The 23,969-nt window shown below is 34.3% G+C and overlaps 5 protein-coding genes across 5 annotated transcripts; 1 reads left to right on the top strand and 4 right to left on the bottom strand.

Moving 5' to 3' along the window:
* Positions 1-1,177: 1,177 nt before the first annotated feature.
* On the bottom strand, positions 1,178-7,157 carry LOC132722974 (UPF0046 protein K07C11.7-like). Its single transcript, XM_060707603.1, has 2 exons — positions 4,743-7,157; positions 1,178-4,217 (listed from the first exon to the last, which is right to left on the bottom strand). Exons 1-2 carry the CDS (start codon positions 5,396-5,398, stop codon positions 4,091-4,093), a joined length of 783 nt encoding a protein of 260 aa, XP_060563586.1. The 5' UTR covers positions 5,399-7,157; the 3' UTR covers positions 1,178-4,090.
* Positions 7,158-8,903: 1,746 nt separating this feature from the next.
* Positions 8,904-9,772, top strand: LOC132722969 (uncharacterized). Its single transcript, XM_060707590.1, has 2 exons — positions 8,904-9,413; positions 9,572-9,772. The coding sequence occupies exons 1-2, from the start codon at positions 9,165-9,167 to the stop codon at positions 9,770-9,772; spliced, it is 450 nt and encodes a 149-aa protein (XP_060563573.1). The 5' UTR covers positions 8,904-9,164.
* Positions 9,773-11,067: 1,295 nt separating this feature from the next.
* On the bottom strand, positions 11,068-13,243 carry LOC132722970 (complement receptor type 2-like). The gene is made up of 2 exons (XM_060707591.1): positions 11,853-13,243; positions 11,068-11,435 (listed from the first exon to the last, which is right to left on the bottom strand). The coding sequence occupies exons 1-2, from the start codon at positions 11,896-11,898 to the stop codon at positions 11,068-11,070; spliced, it is 414 nt and encodes a 137-aa protein (XP_060563574.1). The 5' UTR covers positions 11,899-13,243.
* Positions 13,244-16,847: 3,604 nt separating this feature from the next.
* On the bottom strand, positions 16,848-20,233 carry LOC132722976 (mucin-2-like). The gene has a single exon (XM_060707605.1). The coding sequence runs from the start codon at positions 20,231-20,233 to the stop codon at positions 19,418-19,420; it is 816 nt and encodes a 271-aa protein (XP_060563588.1). The 3' UTR covers positions 16,848-19,417.
* A 37-nt stretch (positions 20,234-20,270) lies between these two features.
* On the bottom strand, positions 20,271-22,718 carry LOC132722975 (uncharacterized). Its single transcript, XM_060707604.1, has 2 exons — positions 22,604-22,718; positions 20,271-22,000 (listed from the first exon to the last, which is right to left on the bottom strand). Exons 1-2 carry the CDS (start codon positions 22,650-22,652, stop codon positions 20,271-20,273), a joined length of 1,779 nt encoding a protein of 592 aa, XP_060563587.1. The 5' UTR covers positions 22,653-22,718.
* Between the last annotated feature and the right edge of the window lie 1,251 nt (positions 22,719-23,969).

The raw sequence follows: 23,969 nt of genomic DNA on the forward strand, positions 1-23,969 counted from the left end.
AGTGTCGACAAGAACATTACCCGAGTTGCCATGTATTGCAATTAACCTTATCAAGTTGACAGCATTGCACACATGGCGTTTAATTCAGTTTCATAAAATCATAATCTAGCTACTTTGCCGTCAGGAGGTCAGTTATTCTACCTCAAGGTGCCTTGCTCCCCAAGGCTTATATTATTATAATGCATGCATCTGTTGAGTATTGATAGAAAGTGGCAATATGATGTTAATTGTCCTGTTTGATTAAATTGTTGGATTATAAATCACACATACAGTACATGTATAGTCCATTAAGGTCATACGGCTTCTTTCAAATTTTATGGTGGAGGAACACCTCTTGTGCATTATTTCAGGCACAAGCCGGCACCCGAGCAGCACCATCCACTTCCGTATTAAACTTAGGCTAGATAGCTGCCACACACGTCTATGAATAATAAAAAAATAACACTAAATAAAACAAACTTGTAGTTCAATCAAACTGCTCAGATGACTAAGTTTGTAGCACATCATGTAGTTTTTCTCAGATATTTATAAACTATAATACAAAATACATGTAGTTACTTAAATTTTATTCCTATTGTCAAAACAATGATTTGGTCTGCAGCGTTTTTCAATTCTCGCGCAACTTCATATATTTATGATCATATGCCAAGGACAAGATATACTACTTATGTCTGGTAACATCAAACAATTTTGAAAGTATACTGGTGTTTGATCTTGTTGAAATGCTGTGGTTGAAGTTGTTGACTTCAAACCACTTGCCTCTCATCGATGTAGGTTCGAATCTCGACGAAGACTTTATATTCTTTCATATGAGTAAGCTATCCAGGTAGAGTACAGAATGTCGGTGGTTCTGAAATAATGCACAGCAGGGCACCTAAGGTCTAAGGGCTCTCTTGCAACTGGGCGATTTGGGCGACTTAGTCAAAGTTTCTGAACTTTGCCAAGTTTGGACATCAAAGCGAAATGTACTTAGCCACGCTTTTTTACTTACCCAATATCACACAGGGCATGTCAATAAATTCAATGAACTTGATTTCCTTTGAATTAGGAACAGTCCATTCTATCTTTAAAGGATTTCAATAACAAAACACAAATTTAAAATTGACCTTTAAGAGCCTGGTCAGACCTGCACAGATGTACAGGCTAGCCTGGTTCTATACTGGTAACTAAAGGCAAGAAGAAAACTTTGGGTTAATTATTTATTGTATCAACATATCAGTGAGCATTCTGGTCAGGAGGAGTAATAAAAAAACAAACAAAAAATAAATACCTAAACAAGAGGGCCATGATGGCCCTGAGTCGCTCACCAGAAACAACTGCTTTTCAGTGTTGAAATGTCAATACATTCTATATTAAATTTGAGCATAGAATATGTTTAAACAATAATTTGAAGAATTGCCATGACCTGGGGTATTTAAGCTTTAGCTTAAACGGGGCTAATCAAATTAATATGAGCAAACTTCATAAAAGACTACTTAAGAATGCTTCAAAGTTTGGTGATCATTTATCAATTATTTCAGTAGGAAATGATATTCAAAGTTTTTTTCTATTTTTAGCTTAAGTGGCCCCTAAAATGGGCTAATCAAATTAATATGAGCAAACTTGATAAAAGGGTACCCAAGAATGCTACAGACAAAGTTTGGTGATCATCCATCAATTGGTTCTGAAGTAGAAGATGTTTAAAGGTTTTTCTATTTTTAGTTTTAGCGGCCCCTAAAAGGGGCCAATCAAATTAATATGAGCAAATTTGATAAAAGATTACCCAAAAATGCTACAGACAAAATTTGGTGATCATCTATTAATAAGTTCTGTAGGAAAAGATGTTTAAACGTATTTCTATTTTTAATTATAGCGGCCCCTAAAAGGGGCCAATCAAAATAATAAAAAGACTACCAAACAATGCTTCAGACAAAGTTTGATGCTCATCCATCAATAAGTTCTGTAGAAATAGACATTTAAAGGTATTTCTATTTTTAGTTTAAGCGGCCCCTAAAAGGGGCCAACCAAATTCATATGAGCAAACTTGATAAAAGACTACCCAAGAATGCTGCAGACAAAGATTGGTGATCATCCATCAATTAGTTCTCTAGAAATAGACATTTAACGGTATTTCTATTTTTAGCTATAGAGACCCCTAAAAGGGGCTAATCAAATGAATATGAGCAAACTTGATAAAAGACTATCCAAGAATGCTACAGACAAAGTTTGGTGATCTTCCATCAAATATTCTCTAGAAATAGACATTTAAAGGATTTAAAGGTATTTCTATTTTTAGCTTTTGCGGCCCCTAAAAGGGGCCAATCAAATTAATATGAGCAAACTTGATAAAAGACTACTTAAGAATGCTACAGACAAAGTTTGGTGATCATCCATTCATTAGTTCTGTAGAAGAAGATGTTTAAAGGTTTTTCTATTTTTAGCTCTCCTGACCCCTAAAAGGGGCCAATTGGAATGACATGAGCAAATTCAAGTGTGACTGTCACAAGGATGCTACAGACCAAATTTGAAGTAAATCTGTCCAGTAGTTTCAGAGAAGAAGACGATTGTTGACACATGACGACGGACGACGGAGCATCCCCCTTTGATACTAATTAATAGCTCACCCTGAGCCTTTGGCTCTGGTGAGCTAAAAAATGATTGGTAACAAATTATGTAGAACACCAACAAATTAACAATGTACTCAATTTTTTTTTACATTTTATATTAGAAAATTTTTATTTATCAGTAAAATTATATGGTAAGTAAGAGCTGAATTTATCATTATAAAAATGTGTTTCATTAAAAAAGTTGGAAAAAGGGAGATAATACATACATGCATGTCTAAAATAGCAAATAGTTTATACTGAGGATCTGTTGTTCAAAAAGAAAATCTAAAAATGTAAACTAATGAATGACATAAAACCTGCATAAACTATGGATTAATAATTCGAATATATCAATGTTCCTGCTACAGTCGTCATTACTAGAAAATAAAGATATTATAAATATATGTATCAATTTGGCAATTCACTCTGATTTCATAATGCATGGAGAATGCACCTAGAATCTTCCTTTGACAGTGAAGTTGGAGGGTCACAATATAAATATAATGTACCTTTACATTGACGTAACTTAAAACCCAAGTCCCTGAATGCCAAACCTGTTTCCAAAAATATATTGTAAATATATGGTCGGAAAAAAATCCATCTTTTTGTCTGACTCATTATGAATGGTAGAATGTATGTAGGAGTTTTTATTGAATACATACTTTTTGCCCATATAATTCTATAAATGTGAAAATATATTTTTCTCTTGTACATGTATCTTTAATCTCATATACCCATATCAATGTTCTTTCATCCATTTTATAACAATATGCTTGCTTGTGGCAACTGAATCTACAAGGATTTAACTCAATACAGGATTGGAGCGGTACCTCTAGAGGCTTGCAAACAATCATGATAACAAAATAGACAAATATCGTTTTTTCACCAATTATTACATTTTTCATGCATTAATTTACATACAAAAATTGGTGTGAAAAGATGAATTAGACCTTTTAAAGTTATTCCATTGGGTAAAAAGGCATGATTTAAGCATTATATCATTCAAGCCCTGTTGTCGGTATATACCTGAATATGGTATTTAGTGTGGTACTCAATCCTTTTTTTAGTCTCACTGAATCTACAAATGTGACCAGTGCTGCACAAGATCATGGTCTACATTTAACGCTTTTCAGTCAGTACATATAATAAATTTTCCCTAAAAATGATTTGGTCCAGGAGGAAATATGGGTTCTTAAATTTGTTCAAGGTTGGTTAAGAAGAGTGTAAAATTCTCTTTTTAACACTATTAAACTTTCCCATGTCACAAAGATTTCACAAAGATTTTCTGTATCTATGTCTAACACAATAGATAATAGATGGTAAAATAAATTCCTGAACTTGTTGAGGGTTGATTAACAGCACTGTAAAATAAGTCTGTCTTGTGAGGTAGTTAAATGTTCAGTGCATATATCATTACAAACATATATGATCTTCTTTGATAATTTAACATGGTTGCATCTAGTATTTCCTAACATTTATCAACTTAAACTATTATAAAGCCATTATCACAAGTAATAATCAAAAACATTAATGTTGTCTATAAGTTTCATTGCTGCATTTGAAAATGTTATGCCGTCAGCAGTCGTTACACCATTTTCTTCATGTACATGACCAAATAGATGTAAGGTTGGCCTGAAATATAAATAAGAAGTCTTTAAATGTGTAAGTTGCCTGGAAATATAAATAAGAAGTCTTAAAATGTATTTTTATAAGTTTGCTTGAAATAAAGATAAGAAGTCTCACAACTTAAGAAATACATATACATAAAATCTCCCTGCACTACTGGTTTTATATATGACAGACAACAGTTTTACCTGGCATATACATGTATATCAAAGAAATTATAAGCATCACAAATTCAAACTTACTTCCTTATTTCATAAACTTTTTTTCCAAACTAAGCTCCATGTTTATTTTCAACATAATGCAATGTTTTAAATCACTCATTCTAAACTTTTGTGTTTAAGAGATATCAACACCACATAAAAAAATCACAAAATCAAACATAAACCAGACATATAAGGAAAAATATCAGGTAATCTAAAATAGTCTGTTTACATGTATTTGAGCTGACCTAGTAGGCAGGCTTTTATTATTAATTATAAGAAGGTAGTTAGTATACTTCTCTGTTTCTTATCCAGGTGCTCTATCACTTACCTTACTCTTTTGAAGACAGTTCTTTTTAATCCCCTACATCCCCAATGTTCTTTCGTTTCATGTACATCTCCACATACATTGCATGGGTCATTGGATGAAAACAAATTTCTGATTCCAGCAAAGCTTTTTTTGCCTAAGTCTAAAATTCCCTCTGGTGGTAAATGTGTGACGAGTATATCTGTTTCTGATGGTATCAATTTCCAATATTTATCCAGAGCATTCTTTGGTTTAGCAAAACCTCTTGCGTAGGACACCACCCGTTTTATATTCCATGGTGTTCCATATATGTTTAAACCTTCAATAGTGACCATCTTATCTTGGAGGTAAACAACTTCAGTCAATTGTTCTTCTATAAATTGTCTATGTTCACGATCAAAACTCATTTCATGATTACCAGCAACTAGAATCCTATGTTTGAATGGAAGCTTCTGGAAAAATGAGTTTATCTCTCTAATCATTTCTTCCCTATCTCGACTTTTATTTCCAAAATATCTTCCAACTGAAAATGCTGAGAAGTCACCCGAGTGAATCAGTATATCACCCTTTGGTATTGATTCTAAATACTGGTCATGTCTCATGTGTGTATCTGATATATGAACTATCCTCAAAACTTTTCCATCATTTGATTCAACTTTACCAACTTTATGTACTTTCATTTCTCTAATTATTCCAACTTCCCTTTTACAAATTACACCTACATGTACTTAAGAGTAATATAATATGTATACTGAGCAAAGCTTGACATTACACTAAAAGTTACAAATATAAGTTTCAAGTTTTTATAGAAAAGCGAAAACGATTTTTGATAAATATAACTATGACTTATGACGTTATAAATGAAACACGGAAGTAGATCTACATGTAGGCCTACTGTGCTTGATCGGTCGCGTACATCTTCATCTTCAGAAGAAATCAATATTATTTTAAATAACCACGCAAACATAAGCCATACAAAATTGTTCAGTAAAGGAACCTGTTGTAAAATGTACATAGATAGAAACGAGACAGTGAATTTATCAATATTTTGACATTTCTTTATTTACATTCACAACGTGCTTGGTGCTTCGTAAGAACGGCGTGTAATTATATTTGGTAGTACTAAGTCCTTTTTGAAACGGAAAGTGACCATCCAATCGCGAAATAAAAAGAAAATCAATAAAATAAAATAAACGTACACCCTCACAGTTTTAGATTAATTTGTATGCACTTATCACATGTTTTAATTAGTGTTTCTTTAAAAATTACTCCTGAAATAGGCCAGTCAATCACGTATAATACAAGAGTGATAAACCAATTTTCAAGTGATGGGTGCTGCACGTTGTTCAACCTCAAAGACAAATTTAATGAATAAAAAATTTAAGGATTGATATTATAACCTAGCATCAAATGATGAGTTTTAACTCCTGTAATACAATTACAAATACTATCTACTGAAACAAAAGTCCTGATATATGTTAAGGTAAAGGCTCGTAAAGAACGCAACTTAAAGTACATTGTAAATACAAAACATCTCGAAACTCTCCCATTGAATTTTCATATTCTGATTTGTCACAAAGGCTGCAAAGGCTGATGAAATTGAATGTCTATTGAATGAAAATAAAAGAATGAACATAAAACTTCATTTATATTCACTGACATCTACATTGATACAAAATAAACATTACAGTTATTATAATTTACATAGCTTTATACAAACCTTTAGTCTCCTGGCGACATCTATTACCACCAGTCCTGTGCGACCAGTGCAGATCAAGACCAGTGGGCACTTCCATACAAACTGATCATGGTCTGAACTGTTCGCTATTCAGTCAGTACTTATTTTGTTAATTTCTCTAACAATGACGTAGGCTTATGTATGTGTCCAAAATAATGGGTTGACAAGTCCATTTAAGATATTAAGTATGGCAAGGATTAAGCGACATTCAGGAGGTAATTTACGAGGTAAACAATCTTGATGATAGAATATATATTACCATATAAAGCAGATATTACTGCCAAGATAACAGGGATTTTATCAGATGAAACAATGATACAGATGGTAAAAAACGAAATAACAAGCTTAACAACAACTCTTCGTCGTCGTCGTCGTCATCATCATTATCATCATCATCTCCGTCTTTGTTGTCGTCCTCGTCGTCACCGTCATCATCTTCTTCTTCGTCATTATCATCATTAGCATCATCAGTTGATATTATGAATATTTTTATCAATTCTGCAAACCATTATAAAACAAAAGGGATATGGTGACGCTCAATCGCTCACTTGAGTGTAATTCAAGTTTACTATTAACATTCTGAGAAAAAAAATCAATTCCTAACAAAACAGTGACTTTTCGATAGGAATGCATGGTTTGCATGGCTTTCCTTTGATTTGATATTATGACCTACTTTACGACCCAAGATGACCCAAATAAAGCAAAATTTAAACCTCGCTGAGACAAACATTCTGCCAAAATCGATGTAGGCCTAGTAAAAATTGTAAACTCTAGAATGGAGACATTTCTTCAACTTGTTGATTTAATCTTGCGAACTTGTTTTGACTAAATATTTCCTATAATAATAAACATGACCTGTATATCATTGAAACAAACATTCTCTGTTGTGTTAATAAGATTTTCTCTGATTTGAACAGGCGACCATATTTTTTTATTCAAATATGACCTATGTATCATTAAGATAGATATTCTGACAAAATAAAACTCAATCAAAAGTGTAGCCTGTAATGTGTAAACAAATATTTTCTTTGATTTGACCTGGTGACACACATTTTTGCCAAAATGACCTATATTCAATGTCACTTGATGTATAATAAATTTAAATATTTTGACAAACATTGTTAATCAAAATTGTGACTTCTAGTTAACTAGCAAGTTTTTCCCCCGCTCATTTGATCTAGTGACCTAGTTTTTGACCCACAATAATTCGGGGTTCGATGACTGTGACCTCTTGAGTGTAAATTTGATGTTTTTCTTTTATCCATATTTAAACTCATCAAATATATTATAAATATGAACATTGTGACAAATTAATGAAAATCCCATGAAAACCATAAACCTCTAAAATTTTAACAACTCAAAATGTAAACGCCAATACATTGACAAAACAAATGTTAATTGTTCACGCACAGGTGAAATTAAAGTAACATTAAAAAAAAGAAGCAAAAAAAAAAAAAAAAAAAAAAAAAAAAAAAAAAAAAACACAAAAAAAACAAGAAAAAAAACACGAATATTAAGATCGTTATTTAGCAACAGTTTAATTACTTTTTGCAGTGCGAATATGTACAACTCCACATGCTTTACATAAGTAGAAATTTAAGATGTACAAATGATTTTGTTCGTATAAAGTGCTTAATACAAGGATCTGATAGAATACCGCAACGCCCTTTATATAAAAATATCTGAGCTACATCATGTAAAATGAAATCTTTGTTTAACAGTATAGAGAAAGAAGAACACATGAAAGAAAAAATGCATCATAATAACAAACTCTAAGATAATGCATTATTAACTAAATATATGTGATATTTACGTCTTCTCGTGTATTTTAGACTGAATACTGCTAAAATCATGTTAAGAAAGTATCCGGGTAATATGATTGCGTGTGTGTGCGTGTGTGTGTTAATGTGTGCGTGCTTTGGTGCGCGCGCGTGTGTGTGATTCAAGCCACTCCGACAAATTGTCGCATATGGCGAATTTCTAGCTTAACTGGTCGATGATGACGTCAGGTGCCTATCGTGAGTCTGACATGAGCGGGCTCAGGAGTAGAACACCCGACCTTCTCTAAGCTAGAAGAAAGTATCCAGGTCCCTAACTGGATTCAAATACACAGCGATTAGGGGCCAGTTGTTTGATTTGTCCGTATGTCACTCAAGCTAAATTTTGGAGTCTCTTAAAGTGTCCACGGGAGCATAAACTTGAGGTGAGTGGCGACTCAAGATGTAACCATGAACAGTTATTATGGCTTCCAAAATCAAAGTTTCATTCAGAGAATATTAAATATCAGGAAAATGCAACAGATATTTGAGCCGACGAAAATGTCAAAATGGATCGTGCCTGAATTGATGTAATCTTTTGACTCATTGTCTGTTGAGGCAGTTACATTAATTTGGCCACGTGACATAGCATTGGTAACTTTCGCATTGAACAGCGTATTGTTTTGTTCAACGTAAGTACCTGTTGTTGTTGCTGTATCAGTAAGCGGTGTTGATATTGACGATGCAGCAGAATATACCGGAACGGTGGTTATCTTTGACGTCATCGTGCTCGGTAGAGTTTTAGAAGAGGATGATATTATCTTTGACATTAGTGGAGCTTGTGGTGATATTAAAAACGATGATGTAACTGATTTTGACAATACTGTAACTGACGATGGCATTGTACAAGAGGATGTAATTTCTTTTAACATTTTTGTGTCTTGTATTGAGATGGACGAAGACAGTGTTATTGATCGTAACGATATTTCATTTAAGGATTGCATCGTTGAAGACAATGAAATTGATTGTGATGGTAATGTAAATGAAGATGATATTGTAAAAGGTGTGGTTGAAAGTGATGATGCTGTTTCTTGTGTTGACATGGTAGATGGAAGTGTTGTTGATTGTGTCAATATTGTAACTGGTATTAGAGTATTCGATGTTGACATGGTAGATGATGGCGTTATTGATTGTGACGAGGTCGTTGCAGGTGTTGACATGGTAGATGATGGCGTTATTGATTGTGATGCGACTGTTAAAGGTGTTGACATGGTAGATGGTGGCGTTATTGATTGTGATGAAAACCGTTACAGGTAGTTGACATGGTAGATGGTGGCGTGTTAATGATTGTTGATGAGGCTGTTACAGGTGTTGACATGGTAGATGATGGCGTTATTGATTGTGACGAGGCCGTTACAGGTGTTGACATGGTAGATGATGGCGTTATTGATTGTGATGAGACCGTTACAGGTGTTGACATGATAGATGGTGGCGTTAATGATTGTGGAATGAGGCTGTTACACGGTGTTGACATGGTAGATGGTGGCGTTATTGATTGATGATGAGGCCGTTACAGGTGTTGACATGGTAGATGATGGCGTTATTGATTGTGATGAGGCCATTACAGGTGTTGACATGGTAGATGATGGCGTTATTGATTGTGATGAGGCCGTTACAGGTGTTGACATGATAGATGGTGGCGTTAATGATTGTGATGGTAATGTAAATGAAGATGATATTGTAAAAGGTTTGGTGGAAAGTGACGAGACTGTTACTTGTGTTGACATGGTAGATGGAAGTGTTGTTGATTGTGTCGATATTGTAACTGGTATTAGAGTATTCGATGTTGACATGGTAGATGATGGCGTTATTGATTGTAATGGCGTTATTGATTTTGACGAGACTGTTAAAGATGTTGACATGGTAGATGATGGAGTAATTAATTGTGACGAGAGTGTTACAGGTGTTGACATGGTAGATGGTGGCGTTATTGATGATGATGTCATTGATTGAAAAGATATTGTTTCTAATGATGATAAGGTTGAAGATGATCTTATTGGCTTCTGCGAAACTGTCACTGATGTTGATATGGAAGAAGATCGTGTTACTGATTGTGATGATACAGTTACCCGTGTTGACATTGTGGAATATGCTGTTGTAGAATTTGACAATGATGTTCGGAGTGACATTTCAGAGGACGATAGTGTTGTTGGGAATGACACAGAAACCATTGTCATTGCAGTAGTTTGTGTCATTCTAAGGCCAGTGGTAAGTAGTGATATTAAAGACGTTTTAGTAGAAGAAGAAGATGATGATAATGTTGTTGATGTAGTTGTTGATGGTGGAGATGTTGGTAAATTACATAACTGAGGCAAAATAATGCGAGTAAAATCAGATGGATTTGAATATATCATATCATTATCTTGATTATCTTGTATATTAAATTTTCCATCCAAACACATGACGAGCTTTAAAGACGATTTGTCGCTAGCTGTCAATGAAAAAAATTCCAGATCCAGGGCACTGTTGCATGTGGAAGATTACCATGGACTGTTGAGGCCATTTAAGAGTCAAGCTACTAGAGTTACTACTCTGGTAATTCAATCACATAAGCATTCCCATTTTCCGTGGTATCCACACCCACTGACACTGATTTACAACTCCGCAGGCATTTGGTCCAAAATGTGTAGATACATTTTTTACACAAACATTAATAAAGAGATAAACAAGATGACCATACTAAATTTGGTAAACTCTGAAATACACGGCGAGATCCTGGTTTGGGGTATGGCGGACAACTGCATGCCTTTCACATGTTTGGTCTCAATCTCCATTCACAGCATTAGCTTGACATTTAACTTGTGATGGTCCTACTGAGAGGTCCCGTCCCATTAAGGCACGTGACCTGTACGACACTACTATAGTGATTTCTTTCAGTAGAAGCGCTATCCTGGAATAAATCTGCGTTTTGTATTGACCCAAATTCCCCACAGTCCATCACGGTACATGTCGGTGGCGTTGAAGGTAACCACTCACCATCTATACGACATTGCATTGTGTTTTGACCGGACATCGCATAGCCTTCATTACAAGCAAATTGAATAATTGTACCTACATTGTATGTTGGCGTGTTTTGGGTGTAAGGCGGTGTATCTGTTAAGTTGTTATAAGCATTTTGGATAACTGGTGGACTTTCACACTCTCCTTTGATGCAGACCGCTCCTGAAAATGTTATATTAATATACAAACTGAGTTACCGGTTTCCGTTTGAACTTTTCATGTTTTTTTCTCTCTAATTCTGTTGAAAGTCAAGAAATATATTTTGTCCAGTCTTTCGTTTATCCAACATATACACATACCTAATAGAAACGTAATAAGAGTCTGTAATTATTTAACCAAATGGCTATTGTCTTTTAACATTATTAAACATATACGATCTAAAACTGGCCGTACTGCCTCTTTTAGTTTTTATACATTTTTTGTATGTGTATTTGATACACATTTCGCAGAGCTATACTGGAAATCAATTGATACGTCAGAAGAAATTCCTGATGAGAGATATGATATAGTTTCATTTTTTTTCAACACATGTATAATATCCTTTTGATAATATTAACATGAGTTTAGTTTATTTCTCACCTAACAAAGATGCCAGCATGACTTTACAAACATCAAGCAATGTCATCTTCTTTTGTCTTCTGTCTGTTTACGTTCTTTCTTAACCTGTAAATAATTTATAGACATTGGCCGAATAGATACCATCTGATATACGCGATATTTGCAAACCTCGGGTATGAAAATCTCAGCTAGGAATGTATGATAACTATTTTGACTTTAGTTTATTGGTAAGAGCAGAGAACAAAATAAATACATGTATATTAACATTTACAAATAAGCAAACATTTTCGATTGTTCCTCAAAAATGTTTATTATTATTATTTAGTAACATCTAGTTAACTCTCAACTTTTCGCTTGACGGGGTAGCGGGACGAAATCACGCTAATTAGCGGAGGGTGCGGGGCGACGTTTTATTTATTAAACTTGCGGGGCGACATCTTCGGCTCCCCGCTAATTAGCAACGCACCCGCCAAGCAAAAAGTCGAGAATTAACCAGATAAAATGGCGGGGCGCGGAGCGAAAACACGCTTATTTATAAAATTTATTTATTAAACTTCGCCCCGCGCCCCCGCTAATTAGCATGTTTTCGCTCTGCGACCCGCCGTTGTATTTCTTAAATCCCAGGGGCGATTTTTTTTCAAGAACAAGTACACGAGTTGAAAACCGATCTCCCGTAATTTATAGCTGGAAAACTTTCTGATATTAAATAATCAGTCCGTTTAAAGAAATAGAAGTATGTAAAGGGTGAAAATTCCAGAGAAAATAATTTAAGAAAAATATACTTACTGAAAAAATCAGCACGTTGTGTTTTAAAATATATATCCTCTATACTAGTGCCAAAGGCTAACTACTTTTTTCCCAGCTCTGTAAGGCTTAAAATTCGAGCGCACTGTACAAAATTCAAACCTGGGCAAATTCAGTAAACAAAGTTAGTAAGTTAAGAGGACGCTATCTATGTGTAGCAGTTTGACAATTTCGTCACTAATGTTTGAATTCTACGCACTTATGATAAAGTGTCGTTGATGCAAAGATTGCATGGAAAAATAAGTTAGTATATCCGTTACTTGAAAAGTATTGTCATTATAACCGGATGCTGTTGCAAGCTGCCAGACGGTTATTAAAAGTATATAAAGAGAAACTTAAAATTTTTAATATTTTTTTTCTTTTTTTTTTCTTATTCCTTTTTCCACCAACCCCGTTCCACTCCAACCTAAAAAACACGCAAATTCGTTGAATGTATATCCCCACCGAGTACTGGTTATTACTAACACAACAACTGGAGATATGTGGCTTTATCTACATGCAAAATTAAAAAAGTTACTTTATTCCTTATTTGTCATTCAATTAAAAATAGGCGTTTGCTGTTAACATGTAAGAAAACCATAAAAACTGTAGGTTTTAGATTTTGTCAAAGTGGTTGGGGTAAATTTATCCGATAATTAAAAGAAAACCAACAAAATTTACACAAGTTATTTCTATTTCTGTGTTTTTTCTGTTAAAACTTATGCAAATGTTCCTATTAAATGATATTCTTTATTGGACAAAGTTATTTTTGTCTTTCTTTGGTTTATACAGAATTTATTTTGGTTTTATTGTGTAGGAAGCTATAAAAAATATGTCTTTCTTTGGGTCAAGTAGGTGAGCTAAAATTTCAATAAATGCACATACATTCGTTAGTATACACTCAGTTATTAAATTCGGTTGATATTACTTGTTTCAATATCTTGATATTATTTATTAATTCAACAAACTCTTTAAATAGCAAACATGCACATGAATAAGGTTGTCCATTAACGCATATTATTAACTCCTTCACAATTTCATATTGAAAATATAAAACTGGCTTTAAAGCTAACTCAATGAGATAATAATTTTTGCATATAGTAAATATAAGGCTACTGTCACATCATCTCATCTATGTGTTGTGAAACAGGTATATCAATTATATCACCTGACATACATTCAGTTTTTGATGATTCAAAATAAAATAACTGTAAGTCATAATTAATTTATATCTATTTTTTATTTCAATAACAGGGCAATGATGACCGTAGATCACGAAAGGTCACAATTCTTTATAAACGTAGGTAATTGGGTGTATCAATTTTGTCATACCATATATGATTGTGAAATATTTGTGTTTTAATTGTGTTTTCCTATACAAGTCTATAAACCCAGGTGGCGCTATGAGCAAGATTCATTCAATATGTTAAATACACAAGATGATGGTACATGCTTAGTATTTATGCTCATTGCTCTGTGCATTCTGCTTTTTGAGAAGACTTTTTAAACATTTTTACTATGTAAAATCTGCTCTAAGTGATGAAAAGAGAGTTTTATGTAACTTTTAAAGAGGTCTTCTCTACTTGAAAATGTTGAATATCTAAGTTCAAGGCATTGTAGTTCTCCAAAAGAGGACTTACATGTGATTTCCTCATAAGTCTTTCAAAACTAAGTGCCCCTCGTGGCAGGCAGGCCTTTTAATCATGCTTGTGCAGTCAAAAATGGCTTTCCCTGGTATGTTACTTAGGTTTGCATTGAATTAAATCTGTCTTAAAAATCACACTCTCACACATCCCCTGTCACCTCCGGAGTGCCCCAGGGCAGCGTCTTAGGTCCTCTGCTCTTCCTCGCTTTCATCAACGACCTACCATCTAGGGTAAAGTCGAGGACTGTTTGCTGATGACTGTCTCCTCGATAGGACGATCAAGAGCCAGGATGATGCCCGTGCCTTACATGATGACATTGACAGCCTCCAAGTCTGGGAGAAGGAATGGCAAATGGAGTTCAATGCTGCCAAATGTGAGGTCATCCGAATTACCACCAAGAGGAACCCCAATATCTTCCCATACAAAACACACCAGACAACCCTCAACGTAACCAACCAGGCCAAGTATCTTGGAGTTACCATCACACCAGACCTATCTTGGAAATGCCACATCGACAACATAACGAAAAAAGCCAACTCAACACTAGCTTTCTTGCGCCGAAACATCCGGTCAAGCCCACCAGATGCCAAAGCCAAAGCCTACAACACCTACATACGGCCAAGCGTTGAGTATGCCTCCTCTGTATGGTCACCTGCTGCTGACAGCCACAACAACAACTCAGCCAGCTCACTTGTAAGAAATCTGTGTACCAGAACAGCTTCTTTCCGGCCACCATCATCCTCTGGAATCGCCTACCCATACAAGTTGTTGAGAAACCAACCTTGGAGGGGTTCAAGTCGGCGCTGATAAAACACACAACCACCAACTAGACACATTACCAGTTTTTACCAGATTTTAAAAAGATGTAAATAGACAATTTTTAACTGTAAAGAGGAAAGCAATTGGTGCGCATGTACATAGTTTTAGTTTCATCGCGATTATGCTCTATGAAGAGTGAGGCGATTACTGAAGATGATGATGATGAACTTAAGTTCCCAGAACAGAAAAATTATCATGACACATCACTTGATACTCTATAAAGATTATGAATTATTGGCATAAGACCAAGTCACTTAGTTTATATGGACTCATATAGGAATATAACAATATGAGTCTTCTTGTGTGAAACAGTTCTGAGTACCTAGACATTGGGCATGTTTCCTTTGAAGCGAACCTTTACAAATAGTTCATAAATCATAACTGTATGTGGTGAAAAAATTGATATTCCTAACATGATCTTATCTTACTTCTGTATTAAAGAGTTATGGCAATTTTTCTGCAGTGGATCTTAGGTGAGTGGTCTAGGGTTGTGTAATGGGGAACATGAAATTTGAATAATCTTTGACAGACAGTTCATACTTTATAATTCAAATCATCAGCAAGTATATGTGGGACAAGCGATACTATTGATATACTTATTTCACTCCACATAGATTAAATGATGTATCAGTCACCTTAATTTTACTTTGTATCTTTTGTAAATACCATATGTGTAGATACGTTATTCTATAAACAGTGCTAATTCAATTATACTTAATTACAATGACATGAAAGAGATAACTTTGAATCGTACGATAACAAGCCTTCAGTAAGACTATGATATCTAATGCAAAAATCATTTTTCTCATTGTGTTGACTTTAAAGCAATTTTTATCTTTTTGTAAAGAAACGCATGTTTTGTTGATTTATATTCAGTCTTCTATCGTTACAATTAACTGACAATACTAAGAATATTGAAACAAGTTATATTTTGCAAACACATTTTATTACTGACTGTATACCCATGAATGTATGTGCATTTACTGATATTTTAGCACACCATCTAGACCTGAACGAAAAAAAAAATCCATAAAAAACTTTTTAACAGTGAATATTTTCCTAAGAATTCATAGAAAGTTTAACAAAAAGCAAAGAAATAAAATTAACTTACAAACTTCGTTGTTTTGTTTTTCAATTTTCAGATAAATTTACCCCACCCACTTTGACAAAATATAAAACCTACAGATTTTATGTTTACAATAAACACATAGTGGTAATTAAATATCAAATACACTTTAAGAAAATTAAACATCAAATACACTATAAAAAAAGTAAGTAACTCTTTTGAGTTTTGTGCAAAGACCTATTAGAAACCCATGTTAGACAAATATGCAAATACATGTATTGGCTCTTTTTCTTTAATATTTTGAAAGATACTTTTTGGATAAATAGCTTAAAAAGCTTGACTTACATTGTGGTTTACATATAATTTGATTATTTTTGATATGTTTAAATACTTTTTATCGAAATATGCATAATTTGTGATACAAATTATTTGACAAAAGAGATATATATCAGTTTTGCACAAAATCGACGGCCATATTGGACGCCATCTTGAATTCTGAAGAGGTATGAACGCAGATTTTGTTCAAAATTAAAATTTTTGTAAAGGAGAAACTTAATACATAATTTAGTGAAAGTTTCAGGTCTGTTCAAAAATTAACTGAATGAGCTATTATGTACGTCAAATTTATAAGGCAGCCAATTTGAAAATGGCGTCTATCTTTGATGAGCAGATATATTTTTTGGAATCTCTTTATATTAGTCTAAAGATGATTTCCTGAAAGTTTCATGCTTGTATCACAATTTGCACTATTTTGACAGGAGATACCTTATTTTCCGCTCCACTATAAGTCTAAAATTCCTTCTGATGGTAAATGTGTGACAAGTATACATACAGTATGTATCTGTTTCTGATAGTATCAATTTCCAATATTTATTCAGAGCATTCTTTGGTTTAGCGAAACCTCTTGCGTAGGAAACTACCCGTTTTATATTCCATTGTGATCCAAATATAAACCTTCAATATTGATCATCGTATCTTGGAGATAAACACCTTCCGACACTAGAATCTTATGTTTGAATGGAAGCTATTGGGAAAATGAGTTTATTTCTGTAATATTTTCTTCTCTATCTCGCCGTTTATTTCCAAAATATATTTCCAACTGAAAATGCTGAGAAATAACCAGAGTGAATCAGAATATAACCCTTTGGTACTGATTCTACAACATCAACATTTTCTGGTTGGAGAACAATTCGTTGAAGACCAATGAATGAAGAAGACACGTAAAGATATCTTTAATTAGATACTGGTTTATTTGTCATGAGTACATGTGTATGCGTTTTATTAAAGAGATATATGTACATTTTTATGACTCTTTTAAACAATGAAAAAATAAATGCACTATTATAAGACAAAAGTTCAAGTTATATGTAATATTTACAAAAACTTTTATTTTATTTTCGCTCGCTTCTTCTTTATGATTATCCGAAGTTGCAAAGAATGACATCGAAACGAATGCCATTTCAACGTGCTTTATACCTTTATACCGTTTATACAAATGTATTATCGGATAAGAATGAAAATAATGTAACGTTTATTTTTTAATGAACACATCATCAACATATCATCAGTTAATTATGGATATACTTATCAGTTCTGCAAACCATTACAAAACAAGAGGCCGGGCTATGGTGACTCTCATTTGCTCACGTGAATCTAATTCAAGTTTACTATAGACATCCTGGAAGAAAAGTATGATCAATTCCTAAGAAAACAATGATTTTTCGATGGGATAGCATGGTTTTGCATGGCTTTCCTTTGATTTGATCTTATGACCTACTTTTTGACCCAAGATGATCAAAATTATGTCAAATTTAAACCCCACTTATGCATATCACTGAGAGGAACATTCTGCCAAAATCGATGCAGGCCTAGTAAAAATTGCAAACTTTAGAATAGGGACATTTTTCTTTTTTGATTTAATCTTGAGAGCTTGTTTTGACCGTAGATTCCCATTTTTTAAGCATAACTTGTATATCATTGAAACAAACATTGTAACAAAATCGTGACCTCTATTGTGTTAACAAGGTTTTCTCGACTTTGACCTGGCAATCATGTTTTTGATTCCAATCGGACTTGTTTTCGTGAAACTCAATCAACATTGTGGCCTGGCGATATACATTTTTACCAAATATGATCCAAGATGACTCATATTCAATACCACATGATATATAATCAAAATAAATAATTCGCCAAAATTTTTTGGAGATCAAATTAAAATTGTGATTTTTAGTATGTTAGCAAGTTTTTTGTATTTGTTTCTATATGATCTGGTGACTTAGTTTTTGAGCTAAAATAATTCTTATTCAAACATGCTGGTATATCATTGAGACATTCTGATAAAATTCGGTGAGTGTAAATTAAATGTTATTATTCTATTCGATCTGGTCCCAAGTTGATCCATATTTAAAAATTCTCATCAAAGATAAATTATAAAATTGGTATGAACATCCTGACAAAGTTTAATGAAAACCCCGTGAAACCATGACACCTTAAGTGTTAACAACCCAAAATGTAAACGCCATGCATATCATTGACCAGTTTTCATAGTTAGCTTGAGCTATTGCTTAATCATAGTAACAGTTAAAAACAAAATCGAAAATTAAGATCATTATTTAGCAACAGTTTAATTACCTTTTGCTGTGCGAATAAGTACAACTCCGCATGCTTTACTTAAGTAGAAATTTAAGATGGACAAATGATTTGTTTATGTATTAACTGCAACGCCCTTTGTATAAAAATATATCATGTAAAATGAAATCTTAGTTTAACAGTATAAAAATAAATAGACGAGTAGAAAGAAAGAACAAATGAAAGATAGAAAGAAATGGTAATGATAGTAAACTCAAAGATAATGCGTTATTAACTAAATATGTGATATGTTTTGTCGAGTATTTCAGACTCAATACATGTACTGCTAAAATCATGTTAAAAGAATATACATTTGTTGCCATGTACATGAAAGTATCGGGGCTATATGATTTTTTGTATGGTGTTGTCATTCCGACATATGGTCTGATATGGCGACCTTCTAGCTTATCTGGTGGATGATGACGTCAGGTGGCATATTGTGACTTATGAGTCAGACATGAGCAGGCACCTGAGAATAACATCTGACCTTCCGTAAGCTAAAAGAAAGTATCCAAAGTCATTAACTGAATTTGAATACAGTGCGGTTAGGGACAAGTTGTTTGATTTGTCTGTATGTGACCCAAGCTAGATTTTGGAGTCTCTTTAATTGTCCATGGGAGATTCGAGCATATACTTAGAGGTACTCAAAGTTTCAGCCAAAGGATATGAAACATCTGGAAAATGCAACAGATACTTGAGCCGAGGAAAAAGTCAAAATGGATTGTGCCTGAATTAATGGAATCTTCTTTTGACACATTGTCTGTTGAGGCAGTTACGTAAATTTGGCCACGTGACGTAGAATCGGTATCTTTCGCATTGTACAGCGTACTGTTTTGTACACCATAAGTACCTGTTGTTGTTTCATCAGTAAGCGGGGTTGGCATTGACGAAGAAGCAGAATATACCGGAACGGTGGTTAACTTTGACGTCATCGTGCTCAAAAGAGATGTAGAAGAGGATGATATTATCTTTGATACTAGTGGAACTTGTGGTGATATTATAGACGAGAATGTAACTGATTTTGACAATACTGTAACTGTCGATGGCATTGAACAAGAGGATGTAATTTCTTTTAACATTTTTGTGTCTTGTATTGAGATTGACGATGACGGTGATATTGACCCTGACGATATTTCCTTTAATGATGGCATCGTTGAAATTGATTTTGATGGTAATGTAAATAAAGATGATATTGTAAAAGGGTTGGTTGAAAGTGACGAGACTGTTACTTGTGTTGACATGGTAGATGGAAGTGTTGTTGATTGTGTCGATATAGTAACTGATGTTACTGTTACTGATGTGAACATGGCTGACGATGTCGTTATTGATTGTGATGAGACAGTTACAGGTGTTGGCATGGTAGCTGGTGGCGTTATTGATCGTGACGAGGCCGTTACAGGTGTTGACATGGTAGATGATGGCGTTATTGATTGTGACGAGGCCGTTTCAGATGTTGACATGGTAGATGATGGCGTTATTGATTGTGACGAGGCCGTTTCAAGATGTTGACAGGGTAGATGATGGCGTTATTGATTGTGATGAGACTGTTACAGGTGTTGACATGGTAGATGATGGCATTGTTGATTGTGATGGCGTTATTGATTGTGACGAGGCCGTTACATGTGTTGACATGGTAGATGATGGCGTTATTGATTGTGATGAGACTGTTACAGGTGTTGACATGGTAGATGATGGTGTTGTTGATTGTGATGGCGTTATTGATTGTGACGAGGCCGTTTCAGGTGTTGACATGGTAGATGATGGCGTTATTGATTGTGATGAGACTGTTACAGGTGTTGACATGGTAGATGATGGCATTGTTGATTGTGATGGCGTTATTGATTGTGACGAGGCCGTTACAGATGTTGACATGGTAGATGATTGCGTTATTGATTGTGATGAGACTGTTAAGGTTGTTGACATGGTAGATGATGGCGTTATTGATTTTGATGAGGCTGTTACAGGTGATGAAATGGTAGATAATGGCATTATTGATTGTGATGAAGCTGTTACAGGTGAAGAAATGGTAGATGATGGCGTTATTGATTGTGATGAGGCTGTAACAGGTGTTGACATGGTAGATGACAGCATTATCGATTGTGGTGAGACTGTTACTTGTGACGACATGGAAGAATGTAGTGTTTTTGATTGTGATGATTTTGTTTCTGGTTTTGACCAGATGTTTGATGTTGTTGATGTCGTTGTTGATGGTTGAGATGATAATGATGATAATGACACTAATGGTGGTAAATTACATAACTGAGGCAAAATAATGCGAGTAAAATCAGATGGATTTGAATATATTATATCATTATCTTGATCATCTTGTATGTTAAATTTTCCATCCAAACACATGACGAGCTTTAAAGACGATTTGTCGCTAGTGTCATGACAAGTCCAATCCAGCATCGTTGCATGTGGAAGATTACCATGACCGTTGAGGCCATTTAGAGTCAAGCTACTAGAGTTATACTCTGGTAATATACAATCGCATAAGCATCCCATTTCCGTGGTATCCCACTGACCTGATATACACTCCGCAGCATTTGGTCCAAAATGTGTAGCTACATTTTCTTTACAATTAATAAAGAGATAAACACCAAAAGTTTGTAACTCTGAAATACACGGCGAGTCTGTATTTGGGTATGGTGGACACGGCACGTCTTCACATGTTGGTCTCAATCCCCATTCACCATTAGCTTGACATTTAACCTGTGATGGTCCAATGGGAGTCGTCCCATCAAGGCACGTGACCTCTACGACACTACCATAGTGATTTCTTTCAATATAAGAGTTATCCTGGAATAAATCTGCGTCTTGTATTGACCCGAATTCCCCACAATCCTTTGCGGTACATATCGGAGGCGTTGAAGGCAACCACTCGCCATCTATGCGACATAACATTTTGTTTTGCCCGGACATCGCATAGCCTTCGTTGCAAGCAAATTGAATAATTGTACCAACTTCGTATGTTGGGGTGTTCTCTACTCGTCCGTTTTCCGGTGTTTCAACATGCGAACAATAAATTTGTTCACACCGGAAGTTTCCGTCTGTCCATGTTTTTCCGGTGCAAGTGTAAAAGCGACTGGTTCCCACTGGATTATATCCGAGTTCACAATCATAGCGTATAGTGGTATCTTGTGGGTAAGGCGAGGTACCAGTAACGTTGTTAGTAGCATTCGGAATACTTGGTGGATCCCCGCAATCTGCTTTGGTGACTGATATCGCTATGAGGTAAGAAAAAAAATATTTTAGTAAGACATACAATGACCAAGCAAATAAAAAAATCATAATATAGGTTGTTTTTATCTTCCAAATACTGTAATATGAAAGTTAACATATTTCAAGTATTGCTGTTTGCACGAGGTCCATATGTAAAAAGCGAATGAATCACCATTACCATGTTACATAATTAAACTGGATTTGAATTTGGACCTTCTCGTTGCAAATGCGAGGGGTTATTGTATTGCAAAGTCAAATTCTGTGCCAATGCTTCGTCAATTACAAAATGTACAAGAAAATTTGATTAAAAAATACAAGATGCTTTTATCAGTCCCCCTCCCCATCCCCGAACTAATTGGTTTTGTAAGAAATGCATTCAGTAATGCAACAAGACCCATTTCTTTTAAAAGACTGCAGATGAATGTACAAATGCTGTGATATCACTCAACGGAAATTATGGGATTTAGCCTATATACGGTTATGAACTGCTTCCGGTTCTATGATTTGATAATTAAAATACGATTTAGCTCATTAATGATTATACGTATATAACAAAAAAAACAACAAAAAACAAACAAACAAACAAACAAAACCGGCGCATTACTTACCGACCACGCTGAACAGCATTGCTGCAAAAAGACAACTGGACGACTTCATACTTTACGACTGCCTTCACTTTTATCTGAAATGGGATAAAGTACGTAACAAAGGTATAAGCAGCTCTGAAAAGTGAAAACAATCCGTCCAGACCCACCTCTAGCGAGAGATTTATTGGCGCTTGTTGTTGATCGAATTCCGCCATCTTGTTTTAATATAGCAAAGTTATCGGAGATTTTTACTACTTTACGTTTGGATGCATTTCCGAAAATAATTCACTTTTTCCTCATGTTTATGTTTTTTTCTTCACATTTTTACAATTTGTTTTCCGATCCTTCTCTTGATTCTCGTAACGAATTCATGACAACCTGGCAGCGTGCTTATAGCCGTATCGGTAAATTTTCCATTGTCAAACACGTCAGAAAATACAAAATATAGATTTAATCTAAAACATAACGTGCAATAATTGCTTATTTTAGTTTTAGAAAAACTAATAATTTCGAAAAATAAAAAGGCTTATTCTATCAATCAATTAAATTGAACTAAAGAAATTTAACCGAATTACCGTCTTGCAACAGGCTTAAAATACTTTTCATAATAATAATAATAATAATAATAATAATAAAAATAATAATAATAATAATAATTATAATAATAATACGACTTTTATTAAACGAGAGAACTCATTTGAACATTACATTAATTAATCTTCCATGAGGCCTCCAACCAAGAATAATAACCGGTTGTATTAATAGACATGCGATTCAAATCACACCAATTGTTACCATTTAAAAGATCAGGGAGAGAGATTCAACTACTCTGTTTAAGAGATACACCAGAAGTTGAAAGGGTGGTACATTGTGTATCATCAGCAAAAAAATCCAATGTCTGTTGTTTTTTGGTGTTTTTTCAAAAGACAAAAATAGGTCATTGATATAGATTAAAAATAGTATAGGATCTGGCACTGAACCCTGACGAACACCAGTAGTCTTCATATAAACAGAATATGTAATTTTATTGGGTTCTGCTATCTAAATAGGAGATTTCATGAAGGATCAAAATTATACACTCTTGGCCTTTCAATAATAATGAAGTGATCCACATAATCAAAAGCTTTAGAGAGATCGATGGAAATTGAACCAAATATTTCATGTTTGTCAATAGCTGTAATCTAATTATCAACAATTTATATCAGTGCAGTTTGACATGAATGACTGGCGTTGATATAGAGTTTGATTTCTCTCAAGGTATTGCATTTTATGTTAAGACGTTCAATAATAATTGATATTATGGGTAGTATGGAAATCGGACTATAAACTTTTTGGTCACTTTAAGAATCCCTTTTATGTAAAATATTTGAAAATGAATTGTTAAGAA

The sequence above is a fragment of the Ruditapes philippinarum genome, unplaced genomic scaffold, assembly GCF_026571515.1.
Source record: "Ruditapes philippinarum isolate M1 unplaced genomic scaffold, ASM2657151v2 ctg3842_1_1_1_1, whole genome shotgun sequence".
NCBI classification, from domain to species: Eukaryota; Metazoa; Mollusca; class Bivalvia; order Venerida; family Veneridae; genus Ruditapes; species Ruditapes philippinarum.

Coding starts and splice junctions, on each gene's coding strand:
- LOC132722974 (XM_060707603.1), bottom strand. CDS start 5,398: ATGAAAGTACATAAAGTTGGTAAAGTTGAATCAAATGATGGAAAAGTT. Junction 4,218..4,742: donor ACTGTCTTCAAAAGAGTAAG/GTAAGTGATAGA, acceptor TTTATATTTCAG/GCCAACCTTACATCTATTTG.
- LOC132722969 (XM_060707590.1), top strand. CDS start 9,165: ATGGACGAAGACAGTGTTATTGATCGTAACGATATTTCATTTAAGGAT. Junction 9,414..9,571: donor GCGTTATTGATTGTGACGAG/GTCGTTGCAGGT, acceptor ATTGTTGATGAG/GCTGTTACAGGTGTTGACAT.
- LOC132722970 (XM_060707591.1), bottom strand. CDS start 11,898: ATGACATTGCTTGATGTTTGTAAAGTCATGCTGGCATCTTTGTTAG. Junction 11,436..11,852: donor CATGCTGGCATCTTTGTTAG/GTGAGAAATAAA, acceptor TAACATTTTCAG/GAGCGGTCTGCATCAAAGGA.
- LOC132722976 (XM_060707605.1), bottom strand. CDS start 20,233: ATGTCAACATCTGAAACGGCCTCGTCACAATCAATAACGCCATCATCT.
- LOC132722975 (XM_060707604.1), bottom strand. CDS start 22,652: ATGAAGTCGTCCAGTTGTCTTTTTGCAGCAATGCTGTTCAGCGTGGTC. Junction 22,001..22,603: donor AATGCTGTTCAGCGTGGTCG/GTAAGTAATGCG, acceptor CTTACCTCATAG/CGATATCAGTCACCAAAGCA.